This window comes from Xenopus laevis, chromosome 4L (assembly GCF_017654675.1).
Source record: "Xenopus laevis strain J_2021 chromosome 4L, Xenopus_laevis_v10.1, whole genome shotgun sequence".
Lineage (NCBI taxonomy): Eukaryota > Metazoa > Chordata > Amphibia > Anura > Pipidae > Xenopus > Xenopus laevis.
Genome location: NC_054377.1, coordinates 139241257 through 139256704, shown reverse-complemented (window position 1 = coordinate 139256704; position 15448 = coordinate 139241257). Strand labels below are relative to the sequence as shown.

The 15448-nt window shown below is 43.4% G+C and overlaps 1 protein-coding gene across 2 annotated transcripts in view; it reads right to left on the bottom strand.

The window, feature by feature from the left end:
* plxnb1.L (plexin B1 L homeolog) overlaps positions 1–15448 on the bottom strand; it is a 148249-nt gene that overhangs the window by 12100 nt on the left and 120701 nt on the right. For both annotated transcript variants that reach the window (XM_041590871.1, XM_018259137.2), the window contains 7 exons: positions 4366–4471; positions 4121–4257; positions 3598–3774; positions 2301–2472; positions 1939–2181; positions 913–1089; positions 666–814 (listed from right to left, as the gene is read on the bottom strand). In XM_041590871.1, the coding sequence (XP_041446805.1) occupies positions 666–814; positions 913–1089; positions 1939–2181; positions 2301–2472; positions 3598–3774; positions 4121–4257; positions 4366–4471 (1161 nt within the window). The remainder of the gene's footprint in view (positions 1–665; positions 815–912; positions 1090–1938; positions 2182–2300; positions 2473–3597; positions 3775–4120; positions 4258–4365; positions 4472–15448) is intronic.

The window sequence follows — 15448 nt, the reverse complement described above, 5'->3', positions numbered from 1 at the left end:
CCAGGATTTGGGCCCTAAAACTGAATATAAAGGCCCATTATTTCCATGCAAAATCATTACTATACACGAATATTAAACATGAAATAATAACCAATTCAAGTATTTATCCCCCTCTGAGCTGCCATCAGTTCATTAGAGGAGGAGCCCCTGTAAATAGTAGGAACAGCTGGCTCAGTTTAATCAGATAATAATCAACATCAACAACGACCAATGAAAATACACTTGTTAATTAACAGGTAATTGTTCCTTTTTTTCACAGAAATCAATCAATTTTGGGTTGAACAGCTGCAGCATTATTTATTTTTGTTTCCATTATAAAAATGATAACATAATTATATATAATATAATATATATTCCATATAAAATGATACATTGATACATTTGCATCTTATTTTTATTACCCTGCAATCCGACAACATGGAGCCTCAATTGTTGCTGAACAATTTCAAGCAACAGCGGATATTAGGGCAGAGACACACGGTCAGATTCGGGAGATTAGTCACCCAGCGACTTCGGGGAGATTAGTTGCCCCCAAAGAAAAGGAGATTTGTCGTTGGGCGCCTAATCTCCCCGAATCTGACCGTGTGTCTGACCGTGTGTCTCTGCCCTTAAAAAGCTTCTCTTTTTTTTGCTACTAGGAGCAAGAAACACTACTAGAGTCTTACCTGTAAATCAAGACTATAATGAGGACAATCAAGGCTACAAAAGATGTGCCAACTCCCAGGCCGATCTGAGCTTCCAGGGGGAACGTTAGTTGGCTCTCTGTGTCGTACTGAACCTTCCCCAGGACCAAGTACATGCGCCCAATCTGAACCTGGATGAACAATGAATCGAAGACAACCCATTGTTTATATGAGGAGCTCATTATATCTAGACTCAAGGATGAGTGAGGCCAACTAATGTGGTTCTTACTGTAAACTCCGGCAAAGAATCCACCCCTTCTCTTTTCTGAGGCTGGCGAGGAGCTGGCTGCTTCTCAGGAGGCTCACAATACAGATGGTTTCTTGTGAGGGTCTTCACCATGCAAACCCCGTCTCCAATCATTGCAATCATCTCATCTTTGGTGACGGCCAAGTCCAAATTCTCTCCCTGAGGGGCAAAGTAAGAGTCACTACAAATTCATAGTGCACAAGCCATTGTCTTGGATGAGGACAAGTTGATACCAGGAAGAGACAAGAGACATTGCATGAGTTGAGAGGCATTACACTGTTTAAACTGCAAATAATTCACTCTACAACATAACATTTAATTCCTGAACCTGTGTAGGCGCCATCTCAGGTCATTTTGCCTGGTCATGTGCTTTCAGAAAGAGCCAGCACTTTAGGATGGAACTGCTTTCTGGCAGGCTGTTGTTTCTCCTACTCAATGTAACTGAATGTGTCGCAGTGGGACCTGGATTTTACTATTGAGTGCTGTTCTTAGATCTACCAGGCAGCTGTTATCTTGTGTTAGGGAGCTGCTATCTGGTTACCTTCCCATTGTTCTTTTGTTTGGCTGCTGGGGGGAAAAGGGAGGGGGTGATAACACTCCAACTTGCAGAACAGCAGTAAAGAATGACTGAAGTTTATCAGAGCACAAGCCACATGACTGGGGGCAATTGGGAAACTGACAATATGTCTAGCCCCAGATTTCAAAATTAAATATAAAAAAATCTCTTTGCTCTTTTGAAAAACGGATTTCAGTGCAGAATTCTGCTGGAGCAGCACTATTAACTGATACGTTTTGAAAAAAACATTTCGTCCCATGAAAGTATCCCTGTCTGAAACATGGGCTGCATTATATGTCCCACAGAGCAAAGATGTAGGGGGTATAATAGGGGAAGATGGAGGTTGTAGGGCAAAAACCAAACCTGCCAACCTGCCTCCCTTCAGAGTTTAAGCTGTAGGAAAGCAAATGATCCATAGGATTTATATAAATTATATGGCACCATGTTCTCACCTCTACCGAGATGACACTGCCAGGCTTGTGCCGATAAGGTTTCACTGGATCCTCTGGATTAAGCTGTTTGAGCACTGGGTCTGGCTCGTAGGTGAATGGAACGGAGTTGACAGCCCTGAAGTTAAAATGCAGATTATCCAGAATAAACTCGACGTTCACTTGGGAATTCCAGTGCAAGCGGTTAATGGCTGGTGTTTTGCACAGGAGCAGGAACGACGAGTTGATCAAACACAACTCTTCAAACTGTAAAAGAGAAAAGAAAATACCATGAAGCTATTGTTATTCTTTACATATAACATTAACATATTGTCACCTTGGAAAACATTTTTTACAGAATGACAGGGAACCCCGGGAATAAATACCTTCTCCACAGTGCACAGGTCATTCTCCGGACATTCTGTCTCAGGGACAATGCGCCGATGCCTCTTAAAGCTGCGTCTTCTGCGCTTTTCTCTCGGGGACACAGTTACCCGTATCTTTGGGGCCTGTACCACATCCAAATTCTGGCCAGACACAAATATCACACGTCCTCCACTGAAACATATAACCAACCCAAAAGAATATGTTAATATGAACAGCACCCAGGAACCTTCTCATATTCTGTGTCTGACTTCATAGCACCGATATAACACTCATAGTCTGGGCTTGGTGGCCATGGCTTCATAGCACCAAGGACCCTTCTCATAGTTTGTGCTTGGTCATGCCTTCATAGCACCCAAGACCCTTCTCATATTCTGAGCTTACCCATGGCTTCACGGCACCCAGGAACCTTCTCATATTCTGTGTCTGACTATGGCGTCTTAGCACCCAGGAACTTTCTCATAGTATGTACTTGGCCATGGCTTCATAGCACACAGGAACCTTCTCGTATTCTGTGCTTGGCCATGGCTTCATAGCTGTGCTTGGCCAGAGCTTGATAGCACCTAGGAACCATCTCATATTCTGTGTCTGACTATGGCTTCTTAGCACCCAGGAACTTTCTCATAGTCTGTACTTGGCCATGGCTTCATAGCACCCAGGAACCTTCTTGTATTCTGTGTCTGACTATGGCTTCATAACACCCAGGAACCTTCCCATAGTTTGTGCTCGGCCATGGCTTCATAGCAGCCAGGAACCTTCTCGTATTCTGTGTCTGACTATGGCTTCTTAGCACCCAGGAACTTTCTCATATTTTGGCTCGGCCATGGCTTCATAACACGCAGGAACCTTCTCATATTCTGTGTCTGACTATGGCTTCATAGCACCGAGAACCTTCTCATAGTCTGGGCTTGACGGCCATCACTTCATAACCAGAACCCTTCTCATAATCTGTGCTTAGTCATGGCTTCACAGCACACAAGAACCTTCTCATATTCTGTGTTTGACTAAGGCTTCATAGCACTCCAGAACCTTCCTATAGTCTATGCTTGGCCATGTCTTCATAGCACCCAGGAACCTTCTCATATTCTGTGACTGTGGCTTCATAGCACCCAGGAACCTTCTTACAGAATGACTATAGGTTTATAGCACCCAGAAGCCTTCTTATAGTCTGACCACAGGTTTAAAGCATCCACAAACCATCTCATAGTTTCACTATAGGTTTATAGCACCTACAAACCTTCTGACAGTCTGTGCTGACCATAGCTTTCCTGTCTCACCAGTCTTGTGCTTATACTGTACCTGATGAAGCTCTTGGCTGGGCTGGCCGAGGTGATGTTTGGATCAGCAGTGTAAGTGAAGAGAGACTCGTATGTTCTCAGCTCTTGGTCTCCATACTTAATGGTTACTTGCAAGTCTGCAGTACTGTTACTGGGTCCAGTCAGACATTCCAGCATGTTCTCCTGCATCTCCGAGTAGCTAAAGGACACATAGTAACATTCTTTTACTTCTCCCTTCATTCTAACAGCCTTTATTTTAATATTATTTTGTTTGTTTCCTTGATTATAACATTCCTTCCTTCTTTATAATTCCTCCAGCTTCATCCTGACACAGAGTTCCTTCTTACATATTTCTGACCTGATCTCTCTCCTATTCTGCTTTACTCTGACATTTCATCCTTTGCTTTAACATTATTTCATTAACTGCATCTTTCATTGTAACTTTCCTCCCTTCATTGTAATACTTCTTACTATCACCCTTTCATCAAAAGTACAGAAAACAAAGACTAAAGGACAATGTATGTTTCTATTATTATATGCCTTACATGTGACACGGAATATCTCCGATCAGAGCGGTGATGTCACTGGGGCGGCCAGTCAGAAGTTTGGTCCCTGTGAGAGTCAAACGAGTCCCCCCAGATTTTGGGCCGCGAGTTGGGGAAAAGGAGTGCAGTACAGGATTCTGAAATAAATATGTATATAGAACTAAAGGAGAAGAAATGCATTCTAATGAATTGCCTTTCCATTATAACACAGGATATATAGCAGTGCCTCACCAAGCAACTGTTACCTGGTAGGAAAAGACTTGGCTGGAAATGCCGTGGCCTCCACCAGGAACTTCCACAGCCACGTGGCCCAGTCTCTCAGTATTGCTTCTCGCAGTCACACACACAATGCTGGGGGAAAAAATGTAATGTGCAAGAATGAGAAAAAGAGATAAGATGAGGATAACTTCCCCTTTGATATTTGCTAATGCACCAATCCAGGAAACAGCTGGGAGATAATGTCACCCCCTAAATACCACCTTCTTATTAGAGATGTCGCGAACTGTTCGCCGGCAAACTTGTTCGCGCGAACATCGGGTGTTCGCGCTCGCCGGAAGTTCGCGAACGTCGCGCGACGTTCGCCATTTTGGGTTCGCCATTGTTGGCGCTTTTTTTTGCCCTCTCACCCCAGACCAGCAGGTACATGGCAGCCAATCAGGAAGCTCTCCCCTGGACCACTCCCCTTCCCTATAAAAACCGAAGCCCTGCAGCGTTTTTTCACTCTGCCTGTGTGTGCTGAAGAGATAGTGTAGGGAGAGAGCTGCTGCCTGTTAGTGATTTCAGGGACAGTTGAAAGTTTGCTGGCTAGTAATCGTTTTGATACTGCTCTGTTATTGGAGGGACAGAAGTCTGCAGGGGTTTGAGGGACATTTAAGCTTAGGTAGCTTTGCTGGCTAGTAATCTACCTTCTACTGCAGTGCTCTGTATGTAGCTGCAGTGGGCAGCTGTCCTGCTTCTGATCTCATCTGCTGACTGCTGCAATAACAGTAGTCCTTGTAAGGACTGCTTTTATTTATTTTTTTGTTGTTTTACTACTACTACTACTACTACTACTACTATAAGAGCCCAGTGCTATTAGTCTAGCAGTGTTGGGGAGTGGGACTGGTGTGCTAATCTGCTGCTCCTAGTAGTTCAGCAGCACCAACTTTAATTTTTTTTTTTAATATTCATTTTTTTTTTATTTTACTTTTTTTAATTTTACTACCGCTGTAGTAGTGTATAAGTTGACCTTTTAGGCATTATTTGCCCTGTAGGCATTATTTGCACAGTGTTTTCTTCAACCCGCCATCTAGCTGTGTGACCTTGTTCACATTCTGTCTAAATATCCATAATATTACCGTCTCCAGAAAAAACACCGGAGTGACTTTTTTCAAGCAGCCATAATATATTTTACGTAATCCGTATCCACCGCTGTAGTAGTGTATACGTTGACCTTGTAGGCATTATTTGCACACTGTTTTCTTCAACCCGCCATCTAGCTGTGTGAGCTTGTTCACATTTTGTCTAAATATTGATAATATTATCGTCTCTAGAAAAACCACTTGAGTTACTTTTTTTCAAGCAGCATTCATATATTTTACGTAATCCGTATCCACCGCTGTAGTAGTGTATACGTTGACCTTGTAGGCATTATTTGCACAGTGTTTTCTTCAACCCGCCATCTAGCTGTGTGACCTTGTTCACATTCTGTCTAAATATCCATAATATTACCGTCTCCAGAAAAAACACCGGAGTGACTTTTTTCAAGCAGCCATAATATATTTTACGTAATCCGTATCCACCGCTGTAGTAGTGTATACGTTGACCTTGTAGGCATTATTTGCACACTGTTTTCTTCAACCCGCCATCTAGCTGTGTGACCTTGTTCACATTCTGTCTAAATATCCATAATATTACCGTCTCCAGAAAAAACACCGGAGTGACTTTTTTCAAGCAGCCATAATATATTTTACGTAATCCGTATCCACCGCTGTAGTAGTGTATACGTTGACCTTGTAGGCATTATTTGCACACTGTTTTCTTCAACCCGCCATCTAGCTGTGTGACCTTGTTCACATTCTGTCTAAATATCCATAATATTACCGTCTCCAGAAAAAACACCGGAGTGACTTTTTTCAAGCAGCCATAATATATTTTACGTAATCCGTATCCACCGCTGTAGTAGTGTATACGTTGACCTTGTAGGCATTATTTGCACAGTGTTTTCTTCAACCCGCCATCTAGCTGTGTGACCTTGTTCACATTCTGTCTAAATATCCATAATATTACCGTCTCCAGAAAAAACACCGGAGTGACTTTTTTCAAGCAGCCATAATATATTTTACGTAATCCGTATCCACCGCTGTAGTAGTGTATACGTTGACCTTGTAGGCATTATTTGCACACTGTTTTCTTCAACCCGCCATCTAGCTGTGTGAGCTTGTTCACATTTTGTCTAAATATTGATAATATTATCGTCTCTAGAAAAACCACTTGAGTTACTTTTTTTCAAGCAGCATTCATATATTTTACGTAATCCGTATCCACCGCTGTAGTAGTGTATACGTTGACCTTGTAGGCATTATTTGCACAGTGTTTTCTTCAACCCGCCATCTAGCTGTGTGACCTTGTTCACATTCTGTCTAAATATCCATAATATTACCGTCTCCAGAAAAAACACCGGAGTGACTTTTTTCAAGCAGCCATAATATATTTTACGTAATCCGTATCCACCGCTGTAGTAGTGTATACGTTGACCTTGTAGGCATTATTTGCACACTGTTTTCTTCAACCCGCCATCTAGCTGTGTGAGCTTGTTCACATTTTGTCTAAATATTGATAATATTATCGTCTCTAGAAAAACCACTTGAGTTACTTTTTTTCAAGCAGCATTCATATATTTTACGTAATCCGTATCCACCGCTGTAGTAGTGTATACGTTGACCTTGTAGGCATTATTTGCACAGTGTTTTCTTCAACCCGCCATCTAGCTGTGTGACCTTGTTCACATTCTGTCTAAATATCCATAATATTACCGTCTCCAGAAAAAACACCGGAGTGACTTTTTTCAAGCAGCCATAATATATTTTACGTAATCCGTATCCACCGCTGTAGTAGTGTATACGTTGACCTTGTAGGCATTATTTGCACACTGTTTTCTTCAACCCGCCATCTAGCTGTGTGACCTTGTTCACATTCTGTCTAAATATCCATAATATTACCGTCTCCAGAAAAAACACCGGAGTGACTTTTTTCAAGCAGCCATAATATATTTTACGTAATCCGTATCCACCGCTGTAGTAGTGTATACGTTGACCTTGTAGGCATTATTTGCACACTGTTTTCTTCAACCCGCCATCTAGCTGTGTGACCTTGTTCACATTCTGTCTAAATATCCATAATATTACCGTCTCCAGAAAAAACACCGGAGTGACTTTTTTCAAGCAGCCATAATATATTTTACGTAATCCGTATCCACCGCTGTAGTAGTGTATACGTTGACCTTGTAGGCATTATTTGCACAGTGTTTTCTTCAACCCACCATCTAGCTGTGTGACCTTGTTCACATTCTGTCTAAATATCCATAATATTACCGTCTCCAGAAAAAACACCGGAGTGACTTTTTTCAAGCAGCCATAATATATTTTACGTAATCCGTATCCACCGCTGTAGTAGTGTATACGTTGACCTTGTAGGCATTATTTGCACACTGTTTTCTTCAACCCGCCATCTAGCTGTGTGAGCTTGTTCACATTTTGTCTAAATATTGATAATATTATCGTCTCTAGAAAAACCACTTGAGTTACTTTTTTTCAAGCAGCATTCATATATTTTACGTAATCCGTATCCACCGCTGTAGTAGTGTATACGTTGACCTTGTAGGCATTATTTGCACAGTGTTTTCTTCAACCCGCCATCTAGCTGTGTGACCTTGTTCACATTCTGTCTAAATATCCATAATATTACCGTCTCCAGAAAAAACACCGGAGTGACTTTTTTCAAGCAGCCATAATATATTTTACGTAATCCGTATCCACCGCTGTAGTAGTGTATACGTTGACCTTGTAGGCATTATTTGCACACTGTTTTCTTCAACCCGCCATCTAGCTGTGTGACCTTGTTCACATTCTGTCTAAATATCCATAATATTACCGTCTCCAGAAAAACACCGGAGTGACTTTTTTCAAGCAGCCATAATATATTTTACGTAATCCGTATCCACCGCTGTAGTAGTGTATACGTTGACCTTGTAGGCATTATTTGCACACTGTTTTCTTCAACCCGCCATCTAGCTGTGTGACCTTGTTCACATTCTGTCTAAATATCCATAATATTACCGTCTCCAGAAAAAACACCGGAGTGACTTTTTTCAAGCAGCCATAATATATTTTACGTAATCCGTATCCACCGCTGTAGTAGTGTATACGTTGACCTTGTAGGCATTATTTGCACACTGTTTTCTTCAACCCGCCATCTAGCTGTGTGACCTTGTTCACATTCTGTCTAAATATCCATAATATTACCGTCTCCAGAAAAACACCGGAGTGACTTTTTTCAAGCAGCCATAATATATTTTACGTAATCCGTATCCACCGCTGTAGTAGTGTATACGTTGACCTTGTAGGCATTATTTGCACACTGTTTTCTTCAACCCGCCATCTAGCTGTGTGAGCTTGTTCACATTTTGTCTAAATATTGATAATATTATCGTCTCTAGAAAAACCACTTGAGTTACTTTTTTTCAAGCAGCATTCATATATTTTACGTAATCCGTATCCACCGCTGTAGTAGTGTATACGTTGACCTTGTAGGCATTATTTGCACAGTGTTTTCTTCAACCCGCCATCTAGCTGTGTGACCTTGTTCACATTCTGTCTAAATATCCATAATATTACCGTCTCCAGAAAAAACACCGGAGTGACTTTTTTCAAGCAGCCATAATATATTTTACGTAATCCGTATCCACCGCTGTAGTAGTGTATACGTTGACCTTGTAGGCATTATTTGCACACTGTTTTCTTCAACCCGCCATCTAGCTGTGTGAGCTTGTTCACATTTTGTCTAAATATTGATAATATTATCGTCTCTAGAAAAACCACTTGAGTTACTTTTTTTCAAGCAGCATTCATATATTTTACGTAATCCGTATCCACCGCTGTAGTAGTGTATACGTTGACCTTGTAGGCATTATTTGCACACTGTTTTCTTCAACCCGCCATCTAGCTGTGTGAGCTTGTTCACATTTTGTCTAAATATTGATAATATTATCGTCTCTAGAAAAACCACTTGAGTTACTTTTTTTCAAGCAGCATTCATATATTTTACGTAATCCGTATCCACCGCTGTAGTAGTGTATACGTTGACCTTGTAGGCATTATTTGCACACTGTTTTCTTCAACCCGCCATCTAGCTGTGTGAGCTTGTTCACATTTTGTCTAAATATTGATAATATTATCGTCTCTAGAAAAACCACTTGAGTTACTTTTTTTCAAGCAGCATTCATATATTTTACGTAATCCGTATCCACCGCTGTAGTAGTGTATACGTTGACCTTGTAGGCATTATTTGCACACTGTTTTCTTCAACACGCCATCTAGCTGTGTGACCTTGTTCACATTCTGTCTAAATATCCATAATATTACCGTCTCCAGAAAAAACACCGGAGTGACTTTTTTCAAGCAGCCATAATATATTTTACGTAATCCGTATCCACCGCTGTAGTAGTGTATACGTTGACCTTGTAGGCATTATTTGCACACTGTTTTCTTCAACCCGCCATCTAGCTGTGTGTATTATCGTTTCCAGAAAAACCAACTGAGTTTTTGTTGTTGTTGTTGTTTTTTTAAAAATAATGCCAGGCAAAGGCAGGCCGCCACGCAGAGGCCGTGCTAGGGGCCGTGCTGCTATGCAATCCTGTGGCCCTAGCAAATTGCCCAGTTTTAAAAAGCCAATGACCCTGAACTCCCAAAATGCTGAAGAGGTAGTTGACTGGCTTACACAGCACACCCCATCCTCTACCGTTTCTAACTTTACCACAACATCCTCCTCATCCTCCACTGCTATGGCCACCCCACGTAACACTTCCTCCACCACCGGTGCCCCTTCTTCACTGGGGTCAGAGGAGTTATTTTCCCATGAGTTTCTTGAACTGAGTAATGCGCAACCATTATTGCCAGAAGAAGATGAAGGAGATGAGGACCTTACACCAGATTTAATTCTGGCAGAGAACACGACAGAGATGGACATAATGAGTGATGAGGAGGAGGTCCCCGCTGCTGCTTCCTTCTGTGATGTGTCAGAAGAAATTGATGCATCTGAGGAGAATGATGATGAGGAGATTGATGTTTTGTGGGTGCCTAGTAGAAGAGAGCAAGAGGAGGGTAGTTCAGATGGAGAGACGGAGAGTCAGAGAGGCAGTAGGAGAATAAGACTTAGAAGAAGCAGGGAGGACAGCCCGCAGGGATCAGTAGGGCAACAACATGTATCGGCACCTGTGTTCAGCCGGCCAACGCACCCGCCATTGCCGCCAATGCCGCCAACTTCTACTGTTACCGCCAGATCGCACACTTCCAAAAAGTCAGCAGTGTGGGATTTTTTTAATGTGTGTGCCTCTGACAAAAGCATTGTAATTTGCAATGAGTGCAGTCAGAAACTGAGCCTTGGTAAGCCCAACAGCCACATAGGTACAACTTCTATGCGAAGGCACATGAGCGGCAAGCACAAAGCACTTTGGGAGCAACACCTCAAAGGCAACAGGCAAACTAAAAGCCACACTCCTTCTGGTCCAGCATCTTACTGCTCTACCTCTGCTCTCCTTGACCCGTCTGAACCACCCTCCACTCCGCCTTCCACCTTGACCACCTGTTCCCATTCCCAGTCATCTGCCACCAGCCAAGTTTCTGTGAAGGCCATGTTTGAGCGTAAGAAGCCAATGTCTGACTGTCACCCCCTTGCCCGGCGTCTGACAGCTGGCTTGTCTGCACTCTTAGCCCGCCAGCTTTTACCATACCAGCTGGTGGACTCTGAGGCCTTCCGCAAATTTGTAGCAATCGGGACACCGCAGTGGAAGGTACCCAGCCGCAATTTTTTTGCTAAAAAGGGAATACCACACCTGTACCAACATGTGCAGAGCCAAGTTACCGCATCTCTGTCACTTAGTGTTGGGCCAAAGGTCCATATGACTACTGACGCATGGTCCTCCAAGCATGGTCAGGGCAGGTATGTCACCTACACTGCCCACTGGGTGAACTTGGTAATGGCTGGGAAGCAGGGAATGGGTAGCTCAACAACAACAGTGGAGTTGGTGTCACCGCCACGGATTGCACGCGGTTCTGCCACCACCTCTACTCCTCCATCGCTCTCTACCTCGTCTTCTTCTTCTTCTTACTCTGCTGCTGGGTCCTCCTTCTCCTCCTCCACACCTGTGCACCCCCAGCTCCCCCTAGGCTATTCGACGTGCCAGGTACGCCGTTGTCACGCTGTCTTGGGGATGACGTGCCTGGAAAGCAAAAACCATACCGGATCTGTACTCCTGTCATCTCTGCAGTCACAGGCCGATCGGTGGCTGACCCCACACCAACTGCAGATCGGAAAAGTGGTGTGTGACAATGGAAGCAATCTGTTGGCAGCGTTGAGACTAGGCAATTTAACACATGTGCCCTGCATGGCACATGTGTTAAATTTAATAGTCCAACGTTTTGTCTCCAAGTACCCAGGATTCCAGGACGTTCTCACCCAGTCCAGAAAGGTGTCGGCCCATTTCAGACGTTCCTACACAGCCATGGCACGCCTTGCTGACATTCAGCAGCGCTACAACATGCCAGTCAGGCGTTTGATTTCTGACAGCCAGACTCGCTGGAATTCAACGCTCCTTATGTTGGAACGTCTGCTGCAACAACAAAGGGCCGTCAACGAGTACCTTTTTGAACTGGGTGGTAGGACTGGATCTGCACAGCTGGGGATTTTTTTCCCCCGTTACTGGGTGCTTATGCGCGATGCCTGCAGGCTCATGCGACCTTTTGAAGAGGTGACAAATATGGTCAGTCGCACCGAAGGCACCATCAGCGACCTAATACCCTTCGCTTTATTCCTGGAGCGTGCCGTGCGACGAGTGACAGATGAGGCTGTAGACCAGCGTGACGAGGAGCTGGAAGCGCACGATTTCTGGTCGGAATCACCAGAACGAACCCAGGCACCTGCTGCAACGCAGGGAGAGGTGCCAGAAGTGGAGTCAGAGGAAGAAGGTGGCTTTGTGGAGGAGGAGGAGGAGGACCAACAGGAGCAGGCTTCCCAGGGGGCTAGTGGTGACCTTTTGGGGACCCCTGGTCTTGTACGTGGCTGGGGGGAGGAGACCGTGGATGATGCAGTCCTTGATAATGAGGAAGCGGAGATGGATAGCTCTGCATCCAACCTTGTGAGAATGGGGTCTTTCATGCTGTCATGCCTGTTGAAGGACCCCCGTATCAAGAGGCTTAAGGAGAAGGACCTGTACTGGGTCGCAACGCTACTAGACCCTCGGTACAAGCATAAAGTGTCAGAAATGTTACCAACATACCACAAGTCCGAAAAGATGCGGCATTTACAAACCAGCCTGCAAAACATGTTGTACAATGCTTTTAAGGGTGATGTCACTTCAGGAACTCATCAACATTCCAGGGGCAGAGGTGCCAGTAATCCTGCCACGAGCACACCTGCAAGGACAAAGCCCTTTGGCCAGTCTGTAACGTCAGACATGCAAATGTTTTTCTGTCCAAGGCAGCGCCACAACCCTTCTGGATCCACCCTCAAAGAACGCCTCGACCGGCAGGTAGCGGACTACCTGGCATTAACTGCAGATATCGACACTCTGAGGAGCGATGAACCCCTGGACTACTGGGTGCGCAGGCTTGATCTGTGGCCAGAGCTGTCACAATTTGCCATGAACCTCTTGTCTTGCCCAGCCTCAAGTGTGCTCTCAGAAAGGACCTTCAGTGCAGCAGGAGGGATTGTAACTGAGAAGAGAACTCGCCTAGGTCACAAAAGTGTCGATTACCTGACCTTTATTAAAATGAATGAGGGGTGGATCTCGGAGGGTTACTGCACGCCGGAAGACTTGTTCTGACTTCTATGCAGCTGTCCTTCTCTTCAAGCCTCATGACTCCACACACAGCTGTCCTTTAGCGTCCTCCTCCTCCCTCCGCCACCGTTACAAACTAGGGTGCAAACCCTACTGGTTTAATTTTTTCTGGCCTCTGTGCTTCAGTGGCTGCAACCAAAAAAACTGGGCAAACAATGTCTACAAGGTCAACGTATGGCAAAAAATGACTATTTTCAGCATTTATATGGCATATTTTTTCTGGCAACTGTGCTTCAGTGGCTGCGTCCACAAAAATGCATATTTTCTGCATTTATATGGCATAATTTTTCTGGCCTCTGTGCTTCAGTGGCTGCAACCAAAAAAATGCATATTTTCAGCATTTATATGGCATAATTTTTCTGGCCTCTGTGCTTCAGTGGCTGCAACCAAAAAAATTTATATTTTCAGCATTTATATGGCATAATTTTTCTGGCCTCTGTGCTTCAGTGGCTGCAACCAAAAAAATGCATATTTTCAGCATTTATATGGCATAATTTTTCTGGCAACTGTGCTTCAGTGGCTGCGACCAAAAAAATGACTATTTTCAGCATTTATATGGCATATTTTTTCTGGCCTCTGTGCTTCAGTGGCTGCGGCCAAAAAAACTGGGCAAACAATGCCTACAAGGTCAACGACGTTGACCTTGTAGGCATTGTTTGCCCAGTTTTTTTGGCCGCAGCCACTGAAGCACAGAGGCCAGAAAAAATATGCCATATAAATGCTGAAAATAGTCATTTTTTGCCATACGTTGACTCAACGTATATGGCAAAAAATGACTATTTTCAGCATTTATATGGCATATTTTTTCTGGCAACTGTGCTTCAGTGGCTGCGACCAAAAAAACTGGGCAAACAATGCCTACAAGGTCAACGTATGGCAAAAAATGACTATTTTCAGCATTTATATGGCATATTTTTTCTGGCAACTGTGCTTCAGTGGCTGCAACCAAAAAAACTGGGCAAACAATGTCTACAAGGTCAACGTATGGCGAAAAATTACTATTTTCAGCATTTATATGGCATATTTTTTATGGCAACTGTGCTTCAGTGGCTGCGTCCAAAAAAACTGGGCAAACAATGCCTACAAGGTCAACGTATGGCAGTTGTTTAAAGAGAACAGTAGATTACTAGCCAGCAAAGCTACCTAAGCTAAAATGTCCCTCAAATCCCTGCAGACTTCTGTCCCTCCAATACAGAGCAGTATCAAGCAGATTACTAGCCAGCAAACTTACTATCATCTGTCCCTGAAATCACTAACAGCTCTCCCCCTACACTATCTCTTCCAAGCACACACAGGCAGATTTTTCAGATACATTTTTGCCCTTGATCCCCCTCTGGCATGCCACTGTCCAGGTCGTTGCACCCTTTAAACAACTTTAAAATCATTTTTCTGGCCAGAAATGTCTTTTCTAGATGTTAAAGTTCGCCTTCCCATTGAAGTCTATGGGGTTCGCGAACCGTTCGCGAACCGCTCGCGTTTTTGCGCAAGTTCGCGAATATGTTCGCGAACTTTTTTTCCGACGTTCGCTACATCCCTACTTCTTATTATTCCATGTTGCTTGTACTTAGTTTTATAGGGGTCGTTCACCGTAAAGTTAACTTTTAGTATGTTATAGAATGGCTTATTCTAAGCAACGTTCAATAATTTTTATCTATAGTTTTTTTTTATTATTTCTTCTGACTCTTTTCAGCTTTCTAATGGGGGTCGCTGACCCCATCTAATAAAACAAATGCTCTGTAAGGCTACAAATTTATTGTTATTGCTTCTTTTTATTCTACCTCTTTCTAGTCAGGCCTCTCCTATTCATCTTCTAGTCTCTTATACACGTCAATGCATGGTTGCTAGGGGAATTCTGACCCTAGCAACCAGGTTGCTGAAATTAAAAACTGAAGAGCTGCTGAATAAAAAGCTAAATAACTCAAAAACCACAAATAATAAAAAATGAAAACGAAATGCAAATTGTCTCAGAACATCACTCTCAGCATCATACTAAAAGTTAATTTAAAGGTGGACCTCCCCAAAAAAATGGGCTGAGGCAGTGGTTCATAGTAACTGGGGCTTTTAGAAGTGTTGAAAAAACCAATACCAATGCAATATCCTAGGGATGACACTGCCCAGACTGCATGATATTCCTTTAAATATAGAGAACTAATGTGTCATGTATGAAATCTCCAGGGTATAACCTACAGCACCTTATATCATTTAGACTGTAAGCTCTATGGGACAGGGACCTC